Source organism: Tyto alba, unplaced genomic scaffold (genome assembly GCF_018691265.1).
Source record: "Tyto alba isolate M040663 unplaced genomic scaffold, T.alba_DEE_v4.0 Super-Scaffold_40, whole genome shotgun sequence".
NCBI classification, from domain to species: Eukaryota; Metazoa; Chordata; class Aves; order Strigiformes; family Tytonidae; genus Tyto; species Tyto alba.
In genome coordinates this window covers 17172361-17193432 of record NW_024881316.1, presented here as the reverse complement: position 1 = coordinate 17193432, position 21072 = coordinate 17172361, and the positions used below count along the sequence as shown (strand labels likewise).

At 38.0% G+C, this 21072-nt stretch overlaps 1 protein-coding gene across 1 annotated transcript; it reads left to right on the top strand.

Annotated features, from left to right (window-relative positions):
- Positions 1-3036: 3036 nt before the first annotated feature.
- On the top strand, positions 3037-20693 carry DDX43 (DEAD-box helicase 43). The gene is given in 16 exon segments (XM_042803310.1): positions 3037-3367; positions 3946-4001; positions 4384-4516; positions 5854-5961; positions 6487-6568; positions 8222-8378; positions 8457-8575; positions 8841-8951; positions 10344-10485; positions 11690-11790; positions 12566-12653; positions 14252-14379; positions 14907-15040; positions 15733-15871; positions 16701-16830; positions 20224-20693. Coding segments are annotated over 16 exon segments (2067 nt in total). The 3' UTR covers positions 20332-20693.
- Positions 20694-21072: the final 379 nt, after the last annotated feature.

The following is a 21072-nucleotide window of genomic DNA, read 5'->3' as shown; positions in this document are numbered from 1 at the left end:
TTGTTTAAAAATTTGTATTTGCTCCTGGCTTATATAATCTATACTTTTTATTTAAATATGAATATGATGTTTTAGCCTAGGGTTCAAGATTGTGAAGATCATACACTTTTATTCACAGTGCCCACGGTTGTTCCATATGTTTTTGAGATAATCCTACTTAGAGTGACTGCTCTCATTATAGTATGGTGATGAGTAATTCACCTGCTCTTCTGTGATAAGTCAAATCATACTGAATTGCTGATGTATAGTAGAACATCTGATATACAGTAGTATTTCTGGATTGGGACCTGCAATCCTCACTCAAGCAAAAATTCTATGGAATTCATTCATTCTATGGAATTCAAGAATTTTTCTTGAATTCAAGAATTTTTCTTGAATTGGGAGCTCAGATTCAAATCCTTATTTTGTTGGGCATCTGTTTAAAGTGAAAATGGTAATATTCCAGTTATTTCCTGAGGAAACTAATACTTAGATGAATTTACCCATGTCACATTGACTATGTAAAAAAATAACGCACAAAGTACTGATGTAAAAAGGGAAGAAGAGAAGGGACATTTTTTAAAAGCACAGAGAAAAGGAGAATAATCAGAAAAGAGGAGTAAGCAGGAAAAGAAAATATAACAGCAAAGGAACGAAAAAAGGGTTTAAACACCTGAGGCTAAATTCATCCTTGGATGGCTTCACTGACTTCAATGAATTCACTGCCCAACTGGGTGAAGTTCAGCCTCCACTGGGATAATCAGGCTCAGTTCCACTGACCTTAAGGGAACTGAACCCACCTATACCAGGAATGAACTTACCTCTCTGGGCACACTTTTATCCTGACTCATATGTCATGCAATCCTTTTGGATTCATAAGGTTTGAATGAAATACAGGTCAGAAAAGAATTTGCCCCAGATATTTCTGCTTCACATTTTTTTTTCAAGTGTGTTAATCAACTTAATTCAAATGGATTACAACATCACACAAAGTGCTGTCACTGTCTAAAAAGGTTAATTGGTTTTTGAAATAAGAATTGTCCCCTGCAGCGTCAGTGGAAGCATGTAATATTTTCCTGTTAATTCATCTGGATGCAAATGTGGCCATTCATTCAGCTGTGGCCACACATAGGACAATTCCAGACATATCCAATATCATCTGCTATTGGAAGCATTTTTGACTTCTTAGAAAGATAAAAAGAGTTTTGTAACAGGCTTAGAAAGCACGAAGTCCGCTTCCACTGACACTGCAACAACATTAGCCAGTACATTGTAACTTCTTGACAAAGTTGAATCCATATTGTTGTTAATAAAAATTATTTGAAAAGTACCATGCTTAGTGGGTTTTTTCCATACATAAAAGATTGTATGGTGTGAGCACATAAAAGGCAAGAAAAAAATTTAAACTTGCTCATTTGTTTTCCTTTTGAAGTTTTGTAATTTTTTATTAAATGGGCCAAAACAACACAAAGGAAGTTTACTAACATAAAATGCCCACAAACCAGTCTGATATGTTCAGTTTCTGGTAACTGTTTACGGTAGAGTGTACTTCAGCTGTTTCAGTACCTCTGTGAAAATGACTTTGGAAGTTACTATTGCCTTCATTGTTAGTAAAATGGTAATTGCTTCAGGATTGGCAATCAGGGACCTGTGCAAGGAACAGGGAAGGCCCAGCCTCTACCTCAGTTTAACTTGAGGCCTAGGTGAAGCCCTTTCCTCTGCACTGAATCATGAAAGTTGCTCTAGAAAGCTACTGCACCAAACCTACAGCCTTCTTTTCCTACTTTGCTCTTCCTGCAGTCCTGCTTAAGATAAGCTTTAGTATTTGAGTGTAAAGTGTTAAATATAGAGAGCCTGTTCTTCTGGTGAAGTCACTGCCTCCATGGAGGCTTAAAAATCAGAGCAAGATACTTCCATGTGAAGGTGACCTCCTTACCTCTCTGATTAACATAATTTTAGATATTGAAATTTAAAGTTGCAGTCTCCAGAAAGGCAGATGTTCCATGTCAGACATTTGTACCCACAGGCTGTGTGAACACTGCCAAGCTCTGCCTAAGAATAAACACAGGACAGGTAGAAAGGCAGACATATATGCATGCTCTCCTTGTGTTAAAACGGGAATTACCCTGCAGGTCACAATGGTCAGGCACAGGCAGTACGGTGCAGCCAGAAAGACACATACATAAACCACATACACAAACGTTTCACCATTCAGCTCTGTGCAAAAGAAATACAATACCATGCCTAAAAGGGAAATTTAGCAGATTCTCAGTGTAATGGGGGGGGAGGGAGGGGGAAAGACGTGAGCATTAGGGGTTTTTTAAGGTTTCTTGTGTTTTTTTTTCACTCTAACAGCGACAGAGCACAGGGGCAGGTTGTCCAGTGAGGTTGTGGAGGCTCCATCCTTGGAGATACTCGCAAGCCGCCTGGACACAGTCCTGGGCAACTGGCTCTTGGTGCCCCTGTTTGAGCTGGGAAGTTGGACAAGACCTCCAGATGTCCCTTCAACCTCAGCCATTCTGTGGTTGTTTCCAAAACTGTATCAGCTTTAGTACATTTAGTCATTAAGGCTAGAGATTAGACGACTTCCTTAAAAAATTAAGGCTGCAACGTATCAGCATGACACGAGCCTAGACACTTGGCAAAATTACTCAGTGCCACCCTCACTCCCCAGCCTCCCCTAGGGCGGCTCGCCTTCCCCAACTCTGCTTCTTCCCGCCTACAGACTTCGAGAGTTTCCCAAACGTTCAGGACCGAGTCCGTGGCCCGGCCCCCCCCCCCGTCCTAAAACACCGCCTCCTCCTCAGTGGAGCCCACCCAGGGCTGCCCCGAGGCCGGCGGATGAGAAGAGATGGACGAGAAAGGGGACGCGGAACCCCGCGGCCCTGATGAGGGCAGCTCAGCCTCGGCAGGAAACGGCCACAGCTCCTCCCACCCCCGCGCGGCCGCGCCGAGCCAGCCAATCACGGCTTCGAGAGCGGCTCGGCCTGGCCAATCAGCGCGCCCCTAGCGCAAGGCGCGCCAAGGCGTGCCACGGTGGAAGGCGGGTGCGCCGCCATGTCGGACTGGGAGGCGAGCAGCGACGAACATGTCGGCGCGGCGGGCCGGCCGGCGTCTGCTGCCGGGCGCCTGGGCCGGCCAGTGGCGACCCCTTCGCGGAGCCGCGCCTCGGCGGAGGGCGGCGGGGGACGGAGCGGTGCCCAGTGGCGGCAGGAGGCGGCAGTCAGCCTCGGAGAGGAGGAGCGGCCGCCTCGAGGTGCCGAAGGCTCCCGCGGCCCACCGGGGGCAGCGAGGCAGCGGCCGCCGAGGGCTGCCACCAGCCAAGCTTGGGATGCTGTGGAGCCCCTCTGCTTCCAACTTGATAGCGCTCTGGTCGGGGCTCTTATAGGTAATAACGGCCGCCCCCCACCCCTGCCCCCCGGCGTGCTTGGCCTGCTGAGGTAACCCGGTGGGGGGAGGAGGAGAGGACCCGGCCACGGAGAGGTTGGTCCGTGTGGGCTCCTGTCCCTCCTTCAGCGCCCTGAGGAGGGGCATCGCTGCCTCGCTGGCCGTGGAAGGGCCTCACCCCCCCGTGATTCCCTTACATCTCTCTTGGCTGAGGGTGGCAGGATGCTTTTCCTTAGGGCTGATAATACCTGTTTCTCATGGTCAGCAGTCTGTAAGTGGGACAAAGCCCCTCCCCAGACACATGGAGGAAGGGTGTCTCTTGAGCTGTTTTTGCTGGTACATCTCTTCAGCTGAGGGGCTTCCCCCTCCCCTGATGCACCTTGCACTTGGTTAATTGCAAAAAAAAGTTACCTGCATTTTCCAACAGTTTGGTGTCACAAGTTCTTTTATTTATGGATGTGTACACTCATATGAAAGTCTTAAGTTTTGGTCACAACCAAAATTCTTACAGTTACCATGTGTAGTTTTTGACAGCTTGGCTTAAATCTCTGTAATAACCGCAGTGTATCTTTATAACAGGTCGGGGTGGAAGTAAAATAAGAGAACTTGAGGATTCTTCGGGTTCCAGGATAAAGGTACCATGTGCTGTGTGTCATCAAGGCCTGGACTTTGGTGGGAACGTACTTAGTTTTGCTTCCATGTAAATCAGAGTTACTGCAGCAAGTTGAAGGGTGTTGTAATATCTGTAATAATTCTACTCTTTTACAAGAAGTGATAAAAAAGAAGTGGAATTGAGGGTGCAGCTTGACTGGTATGTGAAAGTACAAAAGGCTTGCTGATATTTTTTTTTCCTTAAGCGTGCATTTATTTCACTTTCTTTTAGGAAAAAGGAATTAAAGGGCCTTTTCCTGGGAAGAAGAGTCCAAATTAAAAGAAAAAAATGTTTTCAATATATATTCTTACATAGTGTTTGTCTTTGTAGTATTAAAAAAATTCAGTAGGTTTTTATTAACATAGGTCATAAAGGGAACCTGTGAAGCTGAAGTAAAGATTTTTGGCAGCATTGCTGTGCAAAACAAAGCCAAGATGTTGATTGATGATGCTGTTACAAAATGTAGACAAAACTGCATTAGAGGTGGGACTGAGAGAGGTAAGAAATTTTAAAAAAACCCCAGTACTGTGGATTGTCTTTCCGTATATTTTGCAGTTGGCTGAAGTGCTTTTATATTCATAGTATTTTACCAAAAGGAATTAATTTTCACCTTGCTCTTGGACAAAGGCACTCTTCCTTAAAACAGAAATATCTAGACATCCTCCTTTCTTAGCTATGAACAGTTTACCCCTCTTCAAGCTGCCAGGCTTCTGTGAAAATCTGTTCCTGTATGTTTTCAACAATTTTAATGAATGCAGAATGTTATAGTACTTGGTCGCTTGGATTATCAGTCTCATTCTCCCAAAATACAAGTATTGATTGTAGTTTAAGTTTTAATGTAGTATCTGTGCAGTATTAAAATTCAATAAGCTTTTATAAATGTAGTCTATAAAGCATGGATGATGCTGACTTCTTACTACTTTCATAGGAAGTTAGTGTTTAAGATTTGGTGTTGGGCATCATGCCTCACTTTACTAGGCTTTCTTGTGTAAACTTTGTCTGTTACATGGATATATAAATAATGATTGTATGTTAAGATGCTGCTTATGTTACTGGTATTGGTTTTGTATGTGCTACCAGTGATGTCTTGCAAAGTCAAACAACATCTGTAGTTGTTGATCTGAGGCATGGATGAGTTAGAAGTGATCCAAGAGTTGTGTTCCAGTGTTAGAATAAGGAATTGGAGTAGTTGTGAGTTTTGATTTTTAGAAGTGCCTCAGGAGGTGGACAAGTATGTTTCAAGAGGCTAGAAATAGTTAACACTTCCTTAGTATGGTGTGACTGTGTTTACCCCATGTTTCCTGCTTTTCCACTAATATATAATTGTGTTGCCATTTAGATATTCAGTGTAAAACATTTATTTCTTAAGAAATGTTAACCTCATCAAAAAAAGGAGTATAGAGTGCAACTACACTGAGACTTCATTATGATGTTGTTGGATGTTTTAAAAGTAAACCTTGCTCTTGTAGCTGTTAAAAATAAGCTTTCTGTCTGCATATCACCTACTGGGTTCACAAGTTTTTCAAAAGCCTGCTGCACAACAAGCCTTATTTATAGCTGGAGGAGCAGCATTTCAGAACCTGTCGTTATTTTAAGTAGCTAAAGGTGTTGAAATGCTTCCTTTTTTATCAGAACTGGGTTTGTACAGGTTTTGCCAGTGTTTCAGGGTAAGACCTAGGAAAGAATTTTCTATTTAAATGCTTCATGTCTATTTAAAGTCACATAAGAGGCCTTATAATAGAAAAAGAAAATAAGGTGTTTGTTTTGAGTGAGGGTTCTCTCCCGCCCTGCAACAGATTCCATCAAGCAACAGCATTTTGGTACTAACTTTGCAGGAAAAACTTCGGACATTATCCAGCCTGAAAATAACCCAAAGAAACCGGTGATTGACTGGGCTTCTCTTCGAGAAAACAGAGCTAAATATGAAGCTATGAAGTGGGCAGGTTAGTTTTAAAATTTTGATGGTATGGTACTTGTCTGTGTTGATAAATGTGCTGAATGTTTAAATGTTACTTATTTTTGCTTTGAGATGACTGAATCCTTCAGTATCCAAATTAGTTAAATATTTACAGTGAAGTGACCATGTCAGCATTTCTCAGTGTGGTCATGGAGGACACTGTAGTTGCTGTGTGAAGTCAGAATACCAATTGAGTAGCAAGTTTGACTTCACCCTTTGAAAATGTTTTGTGTGTGGCCACAGCAAAAATGGGAGAATTGTTAAATATTATACTATATATGTTAGAGATTACTTTAGAACTTCAAATGTGGGGAAGTAGGTCTTCTGCAAATACTTGTTTGTCTCAGCCTTCATCTTCTGCATGAGTAACAATAGTCTTCCTCCACTTTTGACTAGTCTCCTAGTACAAGGCACTCTGGGTTTTGGGATTTCAATCTTTGGCTTTAGTAGAATTACCCTGAATCTGTAGCATTTCCTACTGACTGAAGTTTACTTTTTCTGATTGTTTAAGACTTGCCTCCAATTGAGAAAAACTTCTATAAAGAATTGTCCCAGACTGCATCAATGTCACAAGAAGAAGTGGAACTGTGGCGGTAAGATCTTTCTTTTCCATAGGGAATCATCTGCTTGGTAAGAGTAACTTAATGTAGAAAGCCCAAAAATTGGGAGATGAAATACTGAGACAGAAGCATTAATGTTAGCATCTTGTAATAACTTAGATCTTCTTAGGAACTCTTTCTTAAGAATTAAACAGTAACTAGCAGATAAGCTATTATTAGTTGCTTGGAAAATTAACTTTAGGGATTAACTGCTTCTCTAAAGGTGTTTGATCTAGTTGACTTTCAGAAGGGAAAAAGTTGATTGGGTTTTGGCTGTTTCTTTGAATTTCATGAGACAGCATGTTCACACATTCTAGGTCCTTCCAAATATGATTGCTCACATGTTGAATACCTCTTGGCTGTTATTTTTTTCCCCTGTATATTTTAGTCAAATATTACCTTCAAAACAAATTTCAGCTTCTTTACTGTTGTCTTCCTCTCTGTCTATCTTGTCTTTACAAGTACATCCTTGTGAGTACATACCTCAGTTAACTGTATCTGTTCATTTTGATCCAACAATCTAAATCATTACATTGCAAGAAAAACAGATCATCTGTTTCAGGTGATTCTGTTCAGGCACTGGTGATAGTTTCACCCCTTTTCAATAGTTTTAATGAAATTGGTGAATATTTTTGAAGCGTTACCTTTTATTGCTTTACTTTTTGCATGACATCTGTTTTTTGCTTTCATGCCCACCAGAGAAACCTTGTCATAGTGAGCAAAGCATGGAATTGACACCTGTTTCCTTAAAGTATATGTACATGCTATTGTTAGAGCTAGTTGAGAGTAGCAGAACATTGTTTTATAGGTTCAGAACATGCATTGGGGAGTAGCACTTGAGTGATAAAGGAATGTTTGTCCTTTTTCATCTCTTTGCTTTAAAGAAAAAAAGTCATTTAAAAAAATAGATTATTTTTGTAAACATGGGGAGAGGTTGAATTACTCATTCTTTTCATAGCCCACACCCCGCCTGAAGTAAAACTATTTGCTGAATGGAATCTTCAGGAGAGCATGGACTGGAATGAAGATAAACTACTTACTCATATTAATACTTCTTAGCCTCAGAACCTCAGTTTTTAATGTAGCTTTTTGTGTGCGTTGTTGTGTTTAGGGTTTTGGTTAGTTGGTTTTTGGAGGTTTGTTTATGGAGTTTGTCTTACTGCTTTTTTAAAACTGTTTTGTTTCTGTTTTCTAGAGCATCCAGGTTGCTGCTCTGAAAATATTTTGGGAATGTTTTGGTCAGAATATAGGGTTCTCACAAAGAAGTTCAATCCATTACTCTGAATTCTGAGTCGTCTGTAGGTTTAAAACTAGTCACAGTTACTTAATTTGTAATAGAGTATAGCTGAAGTCTGATAAGACAGCACTGCAGTTCATGTTAACAACCGTATGTAACTTCAAGTTAGTCATTCCTAAGAAAGAATGGTAATTAATGCCTCCAGGAGAAGTGTTTCTGTAGTAAGTCTTTCTTAAAAGTTAGAAGAATAGCTATGTCTCATTCTCAAGACCCTGAACTTGTTTCTTATTGTTCTGGGAATTAAAAAAAAAAAAAAAAAAAGAGGAGTGAAAAAGGCAGTCTTCTGAGTTAGCTCTACTTTTTCAGATAATGAGACTTTAAAGCAATTGCACTTCTTTACTTCTACACAGGAAAGAAAATAATAACATAATTTGTGATGACTTAAAAGAAGGTGAAAAGCGCTGCATTCCCAATCCTGTTTGTAAATTTGAAGATGTATTTGAGCATTATCCCGATATCATGGCTAATATAAGAAAAGTTGGTTTTCAAAAGCCTACACCAATTCAGGTATTTCTTCAATTCTGATGACTCTTTAACTGAAGCTAAAGAGAAAAGTACCTTTAAGTACTTGTTGTTTTATGTTAGTCCCAGGCATGGCCGATCATACTCCAAGGAATTGATCTTATTGGTATAGCACAGACTGGTTCCGGGAAGACGTTAGCGTACTTAATGCCTGGATTCATTCACTTGACTTCACAACCAATGTAAGGACTGCTCACGTGTCTGACTTGTCCAGCTGTGGATACTTCCCCCCAACACACCCACCATGTGATGGTTTTGTAGTAAGGAAGGTATAAATCAGAAAAAAATTATAAACATGGTGGAATAAGTACTAAATTTGACACCATAGGTTCTGTTGATAGCAGTGTACTGAGAAAGTCTAAAACAGTATAAAAATATTTTATGTCAGATGTGTGAGGGACTTTGCCTGGGCTTATATACCCACATTCTAAAGATGCTTTATTGCAGATCCAAAGATCAGCGTGGGGGCCCAGGAATGTTAGTCCTTGCTCCCACTCGAGAACTGGCACTTCAGGTAGAGGCAGAGTGTTCGAAGTACGCATACAAAGGAATTAAAAGGTAATCTTACTTCTCACTTGCTTGTTAAGTAATGTTTTTTCCTACCACTTATGGCTTAATTCACCTACTAAAATAATTGCATTCGCTAAGAGAGGAGGGGAAGGTAGTAAATGCAGAACTCATATTTTCCCAGTTTTTAGAATGCCTGTTTTGACTACTTCCATAGTGAAAATCTATTTCTTATATAGTTGGAGTTCTCTGCATTGTAGCTTTGTTTCTTGCCCTTCTGTGTGAACAGCTGAGAAGAGTTCGGCTGTGTCTTCTGAGCACCTTGCTGTTAGGTATAGACAGCAATAAGATTTCCCTGATCCTTCTCTTCAGGCTGAACAAGTCTGGTTACCAGCTTCTCACGTCATGCACTTTATCTCTTGACCATCATGGTAGCTGCCTGCTGGACTTGCTCCAGTATGGATATGTCTGTCTTGTAACAGAGGCAGGGGGCACAAAAACCTGGATATTGTTCTTGAGATGTGGTCTCACAAGTACTGTGAAGGGAAATAATGAGTTTTCCCAACCTGCTGGCTACCTTCTCAATAGTACACAGCTGGCTTTCTCTTCTCTGGGGTTACACTGCTGAATGAGGTTCAGTGTCTTGCCCAGCCGAATCTTTTTTGCAAAGACATCTTCTGTCATGTTGGCCCTCAGCCATGGGGTAATTCCATCCCCATTTTACTTTTGTTAATCTTCATGGGTTTCCCATCAGCCCATTTCTCTAGCCTTTCGTGCTTCTTGTAACAGCCTAGCCCTCTAGTGTGTCGGGTGCTCCCCCAATTTGGTTTCATCCACAGACCTGCTGAGAGTGTGGATCTTCATTTAAGCTATTAAACAGACATTACTGTACTCCGGAACTTACATTTAGGCTTCTCTGATAACTTTGTATAGCATTCAGAATTAGTCTTGTTGTCATCAAATACTGAAATGCATGTTAAACTTCCTTACCCAAAATACTAAGGAGTTTTACAGAGCATGTTAAGTTTGTGTGTAAGCCTAATACCCTGTTGAGTGTGTTGATTGATTTAACAGCAAAACATCTGACTTCTCATGGTACTATTTAGAAAATCATGCATCCTTTCATACGTTCGTTTATTTCTGGTGTGAATATTTTCAGAACAACCCAAACCACACTCATAGCTTAATAGCTATTATCTCCCTTTTGTCATTACTTCCACTGCAGTTTCAGGAGAAAGCTATTGCTGAACCATTGAGGGAGTATCATTCAGTGTTAAGTCCATTATTTATTGTGATGCTGTCAGTCGCACTTACTGTTTTCCTTCCTCATGGTAATACCAGATGATACTTTTTAAAATGAACTAACATGGTGGTATTTATTTGAAAAAGATTGACTTTATTGAACCTTAATATACTGCTTCTGTAAAACATTTTATCTTTCAGTATTTGTGTATATGGTGGTGGGGACCGAAAAGGACAGATAGACGTGGTTACCAAAGGTGTGGATATTGTTATTGCTACTCCTGGCAGACTGAATGATCTTCAGATGAACAACTTCATAAATTTGAAGAGCATAACATACTTGGCAAGTAGCTGATATGGAATGAGTAATGTACCAGTTGAGAAATGGTTGACTCAGTGTGAACTTAAGCTTTAATTAAGTTTTCGTTAAACTTTTTAAATCTTAAATTACAGTACATCTTAACACTGAGATTGGTGTCGGAGAGATGGTTCATACTTACCATAATTGCATTGCAGATGTGAGATATTCCCTAGGAAAAAATATAATAGGATTCTAGCACAGTAAGCATTTTAAAGATGCTAAATTGTTACCTCGTATTAGTAATGTTTGCTGTTTTAAAGTTCATTTTGTCAGGATCAACTATTAATGGATAAAATGCTTTTCCCAATTGCCTTTTCATTTTCTTTTAAAGGTTACCAGTGACTCAAATTCTAATAAGAACTTGTGCAGTAAGCACCAGAGTCACAGGCAGTTAGATATTTAAGTGTTTGAGTGACTGACTTTATTTTTATCTCAGTGGGAAAATAGCCCTGTAAATGTTGTTATGAATCCTTATGTCTTCATTTCATTCTTGCCTTTTGCTATGCTGGAAGCTTAAAACCATTGCTGTCTTGTAAAATACATTCATATATTCAAATTATTTCTGAGTTACCTGTTTAACTTGTGACTTGTTGCCTAGTGTGACAATTTGGCCTTCTTTCCCTCCCTTACCTCCACTCCCACTCCCCTCTAAGGGTTAAATACTCATTATGCTGTAACAAGTTAGTTCCAATTCTAGCTAATAGTTGTGAACTTACTGGCAAGAAACTAGAAATTTTCCCATTTGTAAAAAGAACAATGTTACTGGAAGACAGGAGAGTAGCCTTGTGTAGAAGAGTAACATGTAATTGCAAAGCAGGAGGGAAGAGGGCCTGAAAACCTGCTTTTTGAGCTCTATGGGAACATCTTTCTCTATCAAGGTGAAGTATGGTCATACTACAAGCACACAGTGCTTTGTAAAGCAATGAATATGTATGTAACCAAAATCAGATGTTTCATTATGTGCAGGATATAATATAATATAATATGACATTACTAAAAAGAATTACCTATCAAATTGAAAATTATGGTGATGTAAAACAGGAGGAAACCACTTGTTGTACACTCCATTATGGAGTGGATTCTGCAGTTAAAATTGTTACTATTAAAATGGTCTGCTATGTAATATCTTGCTGAAACCCTTATTTAAAGAGCTAGACATCTTATTAAATAACCTTGTTTTGAGCAGGTTTTAGATGAGGCTGACAGAATGTTGGATATAGGTTTTGAACCTCAGATAATGAAGATCCTAATAGATGTGCGGCCTGACAGACAAACTGTTATGACAAGGTATGTAAACAGTAGTGCTTGGTACTTGACACTGTAAACATAAAGTTATTGAACAAGTTAATTTCAAAACAAATGTGTCAGTTTTAATAACTTTTACCAACCTAAATGGGAATGGCACCGGTCTTTCTTATTCTGTCTAGTCACACCTAATGAGTCATTTTATTATTTTATTTTCATTTCATACCCCTTTTCTGATGTTTTACATCAACTGTAAAAACCACTGAGTTCTTCCCCAAAAGGAAGGTGTCCTGGGAGTTCTAGAATTTACCATATGAATTTGAAATGCCAACTTCCACTTTTCCATCTGGGACCAAATGTGTGTCCTAGACTTCTGATCAATATCTGTGCTAGTCTGTACCTGGATTAATTTTGAAATTATGCAGTTTTTGGGAGCTTAACAATAGAATATCCTAAGAATTTTTGTTGTTATATTTTGTCTGGGAGCTATTGTTTTAGAGAGAAAAACAGACTAGAAACTTGCTTATTAGGTATTATTGAACTACTAAACTCACATTCAGCTTCATTAGAAAGGCTCTATAATTGTTGCCTGTACTTTTAACCTAGAAAGTTATCTTTAAAGCTTGAGCGCTGTTTGCTAATAGCTTCTTAAGATTATTCTAAGTGTTAAGTGATATAAGATCACTACTGTTACTGCATATTTGAGTGTTTCACTAGTGCATAAGAAAAGAAAGAAGAATGTGATAAAATTAGTGAATTGGAGAAGATTTTGTGCTCTATTCTTACGTATGTGTTTTCCTTTTCGCTTCCTGCTTAGTGCTACTTGGCCTGATGGTGTTCGTCGCCTAGCAAAATCCTATTTGAAAAATCCTATGATTGTATATGTTGGCACTCTTGACTTAGCAGTAAGTTGTTCCGTTCAGTTTTTTGTTTTGTGTTATTTTTTTGTTCTTTTGGAGGCAAACCTACCGTTAAATCAGGAAATACTTTGCTCATAACTGTATTTAAGTAAATGCATGTAACTTTAAAATCAAGCCAAACTTTCAAAAAACAGCTCCATGTTATTATTTTAAAGCTTCATTAAAAGTTTAGAAAGAACTGGAAAAAAAAATAAAAAAAAAAACTTTGTTCTTCTGTTTCTGTGACAACATCTTGAAGTCCTAGATCTTGAGTTAGACAATGTCGCAAGTGACAAGGATCAATCAAATTGAAATTTGAACACTATACTTTGCAGTGCCACGTGTTCTTTACTGAACCCCTGTTTTTGCAGCCTTCTCTTTTGTTCAGCAAGTTCTTGTTCCTTACTTTTTCTTCTAAAGGTCTTCTGATGTGTACAGATCCTTATCTGGATCTGTGTTTCTCACCTGCTGCTTTCTCAGAGAGAGTGAAAGCTCTGTATTAAACTCCTGGAGGGCACCTGTCTAGAGCAGGAACATATTAGAGTAAGAACTGTCTTTGAAGTCCAAAAGTTATATGTAGATGTAGTTGCATACTTGTCATACTTGTGCAGCTATGTATAGTTGGCTTCAGTACCAGCACGATTTACAGAAATAGTAGTTCTTCTAAGATCTCCACATCATGGCCCAGAGATTGCTTTGAGTTCTGTTCTTAAATTATGAAGTTTTCTTTTTCAGTTCCACTTTTTTAGTGATAGGGAATGAGGAAACTTGGTATCCAATACACTTTTAAGTAGAAATGGGGGGAAGATGTACTTTCAATCTCTTCTGCTCAGAACTATGCCCTTTGTCAAAGGGCATTGCTTGTCAAAGACAGAGGATCAGAATTTGAAAGATATCAGCTGCTACTGTAGCTCTCTTGTTTAATGCATTTTTCTCTCTTATAGGAGCTTCTCTTAACTGAAGAGGTGGCCTCTGAGGCGGGTGGGAGGGAAGGGTTCCCATGTAGAGAGAGAATCTTTCTATGTACTTGATCGATTCTTCAACCCTTGTCACAAGATTATCACGCAGAACCCTGAGAATGTCTAAACCTTTATACTACTCATATACAATACTCAGACATTCTATGGCGACCTTCAAATATAATGGAGTAAAGTTTTTTATTAACGCACTGTTATTGGAAGAATTGGACAGAACTGATCATTTCAAATAGAATACAGAATCTTCTTTAAAAGCTTGTCCCTTCAAGTAAGACTGACATCATTCCAGCTTGCGCTAGATTAATGTAAAATATACTCAAATTTAACTACTTTAGTCTAATTTTCAGTAATATTATGAATATTTATTTTACCTCACTAGCCTGCTCATCTGTACCATCTCTGCAAATATATGATCTGGCAAATTGCTTAAAGATAAATTTTTATTATTCTCCTAAAGCAACTAGGAAATATATCTGCATTGTTTGAACTCCAAACTCATAGATATTTTGGTTTTAAAATAGTTTTTTGTGGTATCGTATTACTATTTTTATAATGTCGTAATATGGGAAGTAACAGGAAAAAATACTATTCTGTTTCTACTTAACGTCTCTTTTTGCCTTTTAACAGGCAGTAAATACAGTAGAACAGAGAGTTGTTGTTCTTGCTGAGGAGGAAAAGAGAGCTTTCATGCAGTACTTCATTGACTCTATGAAGCCAAAAGATAAGGTCATCATTTTTGTGGGAAAAAAATTTACGTATGTAATCACTTCCCAGTATTATATCTGTTCATTTTTTCTAACTGAAGTACTGGATAGTATCTTAGGTCACATAATAATTACCAAGTGTAATAGTGCTTGTCAGCAATGTGCTGGTAGTAGTAGGATACTTATTTATTTATTTATTCATTCCTCCAGACTGATTGGTAGTTTGTATCCTGTTTAATATCATTAGTGGTGGTGGTAAATCTCAATTTCACAATGGATACATTGATGTGATGTACTTGCATATGCAGCTGGTGCATACGGGAGCTGATTGGTGGCAGGGGTGTAGACATTGTTCCATACCTCAGCTTTTTGAGTGATCAGCAGAGATTTCTCATATATAAATTAAGACAAACATATATGTAAGGAATAGTCTTACTTTCATACTGGTTTGTAATAAATACCAGCTGACCTAGGTGAGGTTTTGCTCTTGGGCACAGGCTTAGCTTTTGTTGTCACATTGTTATCTTTAGGATCTAATTCAGGATGCTGCACTTTTTTTTTTTTTTAACTCTTTTAAGAACCATTGTTTTATTTAATCCTAGAGCTGATGATTTAGCAAGCGACTTTGGTCTCCAAGGAATTCCAGTACAGTCACTTCATGGTAACAGGGAACAGTGTGATCGAGAACAGGCTTTAGATGACTTCAAGAAAGGTATGTTTATACCTAAATATTTTTACCAAGGTTTTTAAAGCTTGTCATATGCACAACTTTGTCTGTTTGTAAGTGCCATGTCTCTTCAGTACCATAGAAATTAAAATTTTAAAGAGCTCTGAATGATGTGTTTAATTTGACAAACAAAAAATCAGAAAGAGTTTGCTCTTCAATAAAATTTGAAATGTCCAGGAGTTAAATAATTTAAAATAAGGTTTATTTTATTTTTGAAATCTCTGTGGAAAAGTCAATATTCTGTTAGTTTGCAGAACAATTAGGTGTCAAATGATGGTGCTTTCAGTGAAACAGTTCTGCTCTTGATTATGCCAGTTGGGTTATACTTTGGAGTTATGACATCCCATGCTAATAAAACAAAGTTTTAGTCCTATGATAAGGATTCCAGCTGAGAATATAGTTGTTGAAGTTTCTGTTTTCACAGACTCTTTATATCAGGTAGGCATGTTTCTTGGTTCTCCTGCACCCTGCTGTTCTGCTTGTGAAATACAAATAGTAAAATGACATTTTGAGTTCTTACCTTGCATTTGAAGCTAGCTCAGTGTGACGTGCAACAGGCATATTTTTTCTTTATATGTTAAGAATAAGTGTGTTATACATGAGAAAACCAATAGACTGGAGTATATTTTCTGTTTATTCCATAATCTCCCATTTTCTTTCTGGTGTACTTGTTTTAGGCAAAGTCAGAATACTGGTAGCTACTGACTTAGCATCCCGTGGCCTTGATGTGCATGATATTACTCATGTTTTTAACTTTGACTTCCCTCGCAATATTGAAGAATATGTTCATAGAATAGGTCGTACTGGAAGAGCAGGGTAAGTGTTTACAAGAAAACAGTAATACATTGTCAGTATTTTATGCACTGCATAGGTGTTTGTTTTGTCAAATGCTAGAACTACAGGCGATGTGGAGTGAGGGAAGAAGACGCCACAGTCTATCAAAGTATGTTTTAGATAACACCACTCTGCTTTATGTTTTGAAATTAGTTCACTGTTAAATTTAAGGCAAACAAGTTTTCCACTTTTCTGTTATTTCATTGAAGTGGATGGGAGTAAGGGATGTTTGAAAGCTGGTTTAAATGTGGGGAATAATTACAGTTCAAAACAACTTCTGTGTAGATATTCTGAAATGTCACTTCCTTGTTTGTTTCTGTGTGAGCCACTGAGTTCTTTAGTTTCCTGGACAGCCCACTGGGCAAAAAGAAAAAAAGAAAAAAAAGAAAAAAAAAAAAAAAACACCAACAAAAAAACATAGATAAAGTCAAAGTTTTCAGCCTATCATGGTGATGTAGTTTGGTGTTAGGACTTTCAAATGCTGCTTTCCCAGTTTGGCACAAGCATGATTTTTCTCTTGTGTGTTTATTAATCATGACCTGAATGCATGTCTCCTCATATTTAAATATGGTGTCTTTATGCTAGGTTTATTGTCTAAATTAGTCGTGCCTTTGCTCCTTTTTAGGTGAATTGCCATATTCTGATCTTTATGAAACTGCTTTCTGTCACGTGTGTAGTAAATTTGCAAGCCAGTTTTTATCTACCGATTCAATCATATTGCCTGTAGTACAATTTATTACCGTATAGGTCAGTAGGAAAAGCCTAGCAGCAGTGCTTTTGAAGATCAACAGTTATTTCATTCCTTGTTTAGACGTACTGGGGAGGCAGTAACGCTTGTCACTAAGAATGATTGGAGGGTTGCATCTGAGCTGATTGAAATTCTCGAAAGAGCAAACCAAGTAAGAATACGTCTTACTGGGTAAGATTCATAATGGTTCTGGGTTACCACCTGAAACAGTTCATGAGTCCCATGAAGAAAGGTTTAAGTGGTGTTCGTAGTGTCTTGGGAAAAAAATGGATATTGAAGTCTCTCTTTTCCTGGATATCCCTAGTTGTATTTTACTTACAGATGAGTTCCAGAAAAGAACTGCAAACTTTAATCAAAGCCTTCCACTTCCAAAGAAAAAGTAATTAACATACACGCACAGAGAGGTCTGCAGAGGAATAATAGGATCTAATTTATTTCATAGTATTTTATTCCAGCATTTCACTTCTGGGCACATGTTCCAATGTTCTTGTTTAGCAGTTTAAATATTAACAATATGTATATCAGAAGAAGCTCAACTATCTCAGTTTATTATATCTGACAGTTGCTATATCTGCATGTACTTTTCTAAGCTATCTTTCTTGCAGATGTTTGTAAATATTATGGGAAATAGGACTAAAATGGGATTTGTTTCTTTAAAATAAACATTTTTTTTCTTGCTACCATATCTGAGAAGTCAGAGACAGTTATGTTGCTGTTTATTGCTGTAACAAACAGTATTTTGCCTGATTTATAGTAAACCCCCAGTTCATGCCCAGACTTCAGTTGACATTTTCATTTTTTTTATTTTTTTAATTTGGGAGATGGGAGTTTTGAGTACAAATTAAATTGCATTTACTTAGGACCTGTGGTTGTTATTGTGGACACTTACTCAAACTTTAAACCCTGAGTTAGAACTTCACCTAAATCTTATGGTTTACAACTCTTCTTTGAAAGATGTTATGCCATATATTGCAAAACTGATAAGGTGCTTTTGAGGGAGGGTGGGGGGGTGTGAAAGAAACAAAAATGGTCTCCTAATAATTTCTTAAAGTTGCAGGGGTTAGGGGGCAGTTTGTTTTGGGGGGGTTTGATGTTGGTTGGGGAAGTTGGTGTTGTGGTGTGTCTTGTTGTTTTGGTTTGGTTTTTTGTTGGTGGGGGTTTTTGGGTTTTCTAGTTTGTTTGGTTGGACTGGGTTTTTTGTTTGTTTTGTTTTTGATTTTTCATAGAAAATGTAAGGGATTAAACCAGTAATGATATGTTGAAGCCACTTAAATAGAACTTAGAGGTGCCTTGTTCTGGATTCTGAATTGGCTCTTACCATCCATGCCTTGTCTCCCGCTGCAGGCTATGAAGTTCCCACACTTTTTTAACATGTGATAGTTTGTGAGTTCAGAGGCGAAAAGAGCATCTCTGAATCCTTACTTTCAGGGGTAACTGTTAGTCACAACATTATTGTCAAACTTTTAGTTACAGCTGATAGAAGTATCTGTACGATCAGGTTTTTTTTTTTCCTCATAATGAAAATATCATTATTTCAATCTTGAAGCGCGTGTAAAGGGGAAGGAGAGCAACTGAAAACGTGGGCTGAGGGTTCAGAATATTTCAATTTCAAAACAAGATGCATTTGTTAGCCAGATGTTCTCCATGATTTTGAATATACAGATAATCTCCCAAAAGAAAACCAGCTACAACAGAAACATTTCTGTATCATGGTGCAAGGATCTTTATGTATAAAGTTTATTAAGAAGCACGAACAGGTTTATTAAGAAATCATGTAGAAAAAACATAGATCTTTGTAATACCAAGTGTGTAACGTAGAAATTATGGCATCTTTATCCTTTTCTATTTTCTCATTTGGACTACCTAGCCTTAAAGCTTAGCAGATAGAAAGATTGTCCATGTAAAAATCTTACCAAACCACTAGATGCTGGATATTACTTCACTGAGATTTATGTCTTCCATATCCTAGCTTCTTCCCACTCTTTCCTTGTCCCTGCTCAAAAAACACTCTTGCAAGAATCTGTTGCAATTTTAGTTGGAATAAATTCTGTTTCATGCTGCAAGGAAGGGTCTGATCTGATACTGAGGAAGAAAATCATCCAGTGTTTCAACGGGATAGTAATGTTGTTTCACTACTTCTACTGATAGAAGTCTACTGACTTTGAGCTAGAGAGATGCTTCATTTTTCTCTTTACTTTTAAACAATGTCTAAAATTTAGGCAGAAGAGACTGTTCCATGGGCATCCATTTCTGTGGACTCTGACAGCCAGGGCAGTTGTTTACAAGTAAGAGCAATCCAACAGATAAAATACGTTCTAGGGAGCTGATGCTCATGCCAGCTTAAAAAAAAGTTTCTAATAGCAAGTGGCAAGCATTGCTGAATTACAAAGCCTGACAAAAGAAGTTGGAACTGGAGGAATTACAGCTTCCTGCTCCACCAGGCCCTTTGTCCTGGCTGCGTTCTTCACCTGTTCAAATATTGCCAGGTCTAGCTGTTTCTGTGGAGACTTAACAGTATTTAAATTTGTTTGTACTGTACTGGTGCCACTCCTGGAGGGACAAACGGCAGAGGCTGAGAAATCACATTAATACCATGCTCACGTGCACTGCAGGAGCTTGCTATTCACTCTCTGGTCAGGAAACTGCTTCTGTACTGAATATTTTCTACATGCTGCATGGCTACAGGCTATAGCAGATTGTTGAAGCAGGCTGGCTTTGATAGATTAGTGATATAAAACCTCTTCTGACAGTACAGTCACCTGTCCTGCTTTTTGCAGTAAACAATGCATTGATATCTGTATTCTGCCTCACCTGGCTTAAGATGACTTGTCGGACACTGCCTTTGTTGCATGATCTGCAAGAATGGTATGTGGGCTTTTTTCCTTTCATTCAATGATCAGTGCCACTCAATTTAATAAAGTCTGTCTGTAATTTTTTGCATCTGGCCTCAGTCCTTAGGAACGTGAGTAACTCCAAGGGGACAAAGTGTGCTGATGATACTACTCGCCTATTCCACATAATTACAAGCGTGCCAAAAAACTGCTTTCTCCTGCCATTCTTTTCTTGTCTTTTAGCTTTGTTTTATCCATGTGAGAACCCTTCCTATGGCAATGCTTCCGTTAAGAACCAGATTCTTTCTTCAGAGGCTCATAAACATCCAAACGGAATTTAATACCCATCTTAATAGTGTAACATTCAAATATATATAGTGTGGTATCACCTTTTAGTGGTATTGGATTTTTTTTTCCAGCTGTTCATTATCACTGAAGCATACATTTCTATCTGAAATAAAGTGTTTTACTTAGCTGGTTATATGTTGTCATCAGATATGGTGATACTAACATACCTATGTAATTGAAAAATCCAGGGACACTGCTGATTGTTTTTGCAGTGTATTTCAGTATAAGTTTATGTAGAAAGATTTCACTATGTATCTCTAAAGAAAAGACATTCTGAAAAGTAACAGGAGCCAGATAAATAACAAAATCAAGTTTGGGAACACACAAATCAGTATTTTTGTAAATCAGAGTCTAAACATTCAAATTAATTTAAAACTGACCTTGTTCTTGTGCTGCTTTCTTACCAGGTAGTTCCTAACGAGCTTATTGCAATGGCAGAAAGATACAAACAATTTCAAAACAGAAAAGAAATTGAAAAGGTTATACGAAGACCTCAGAGAAAGCCCCCAAAATAACTGTAATCCCTTGAAGTTACTGAACCAAAGTAAGTGATTATAGTTAGTGTTAGCATCTATGGGCTTGGATTTAGAAGTTTCTTTTGTCAGTTGATTGTTTTCTGTACCTGTCCCATTTACATAAAATGCATTTCTAAAAGTGGCTTAGAAAACTGGATTAATTTCATACAGAAATAAATCTAGTTTTGCACTTAGACACTATTTTCATTTAAGAAAAATTGATTTCGTTACTATTTGTCATGTGATGTGCGTAAGTTCTGAAGCCATTATCTACTGGTTAAAAACAGATACTGTGGGTTTGTTGTTTTTGTTTTTTTTTTTTTTTTTTAATTAAATGTGGTATTAATATGTAAAAATGTAAAAGATAATTTTCCCTGTTATTTTCAGAGAACTGGATTAGTGAATGTAAGCAATGTTTGTCAGTGTGCCTTCAAAATACTGTGCTTTTTCATTGGTATGCCACATCTGCCAGGCATGCAGAAGTATTTCTAAGGATAGTTATCTGCTCTGTTTGCAGTAATTGATGTTTGTTGAAACAAGGTGGTTGGTTGGTTGTGGGTTTGGTTTTGGTTTTGTTGTTTGTTTGGTTTTTGTTGGTGTTTTGTTTTTTTTTTAATCTTAAAACTTAACATTGAAAGTCATTTTTGTTAAGACTTAGGTCTCAAGCTTTTTCTGAGAGAAGTCTGCATTTCCTCCCAGTGGAGGAGAGCATAACAAGAAGTATGTGTTCGTGGCTAATTG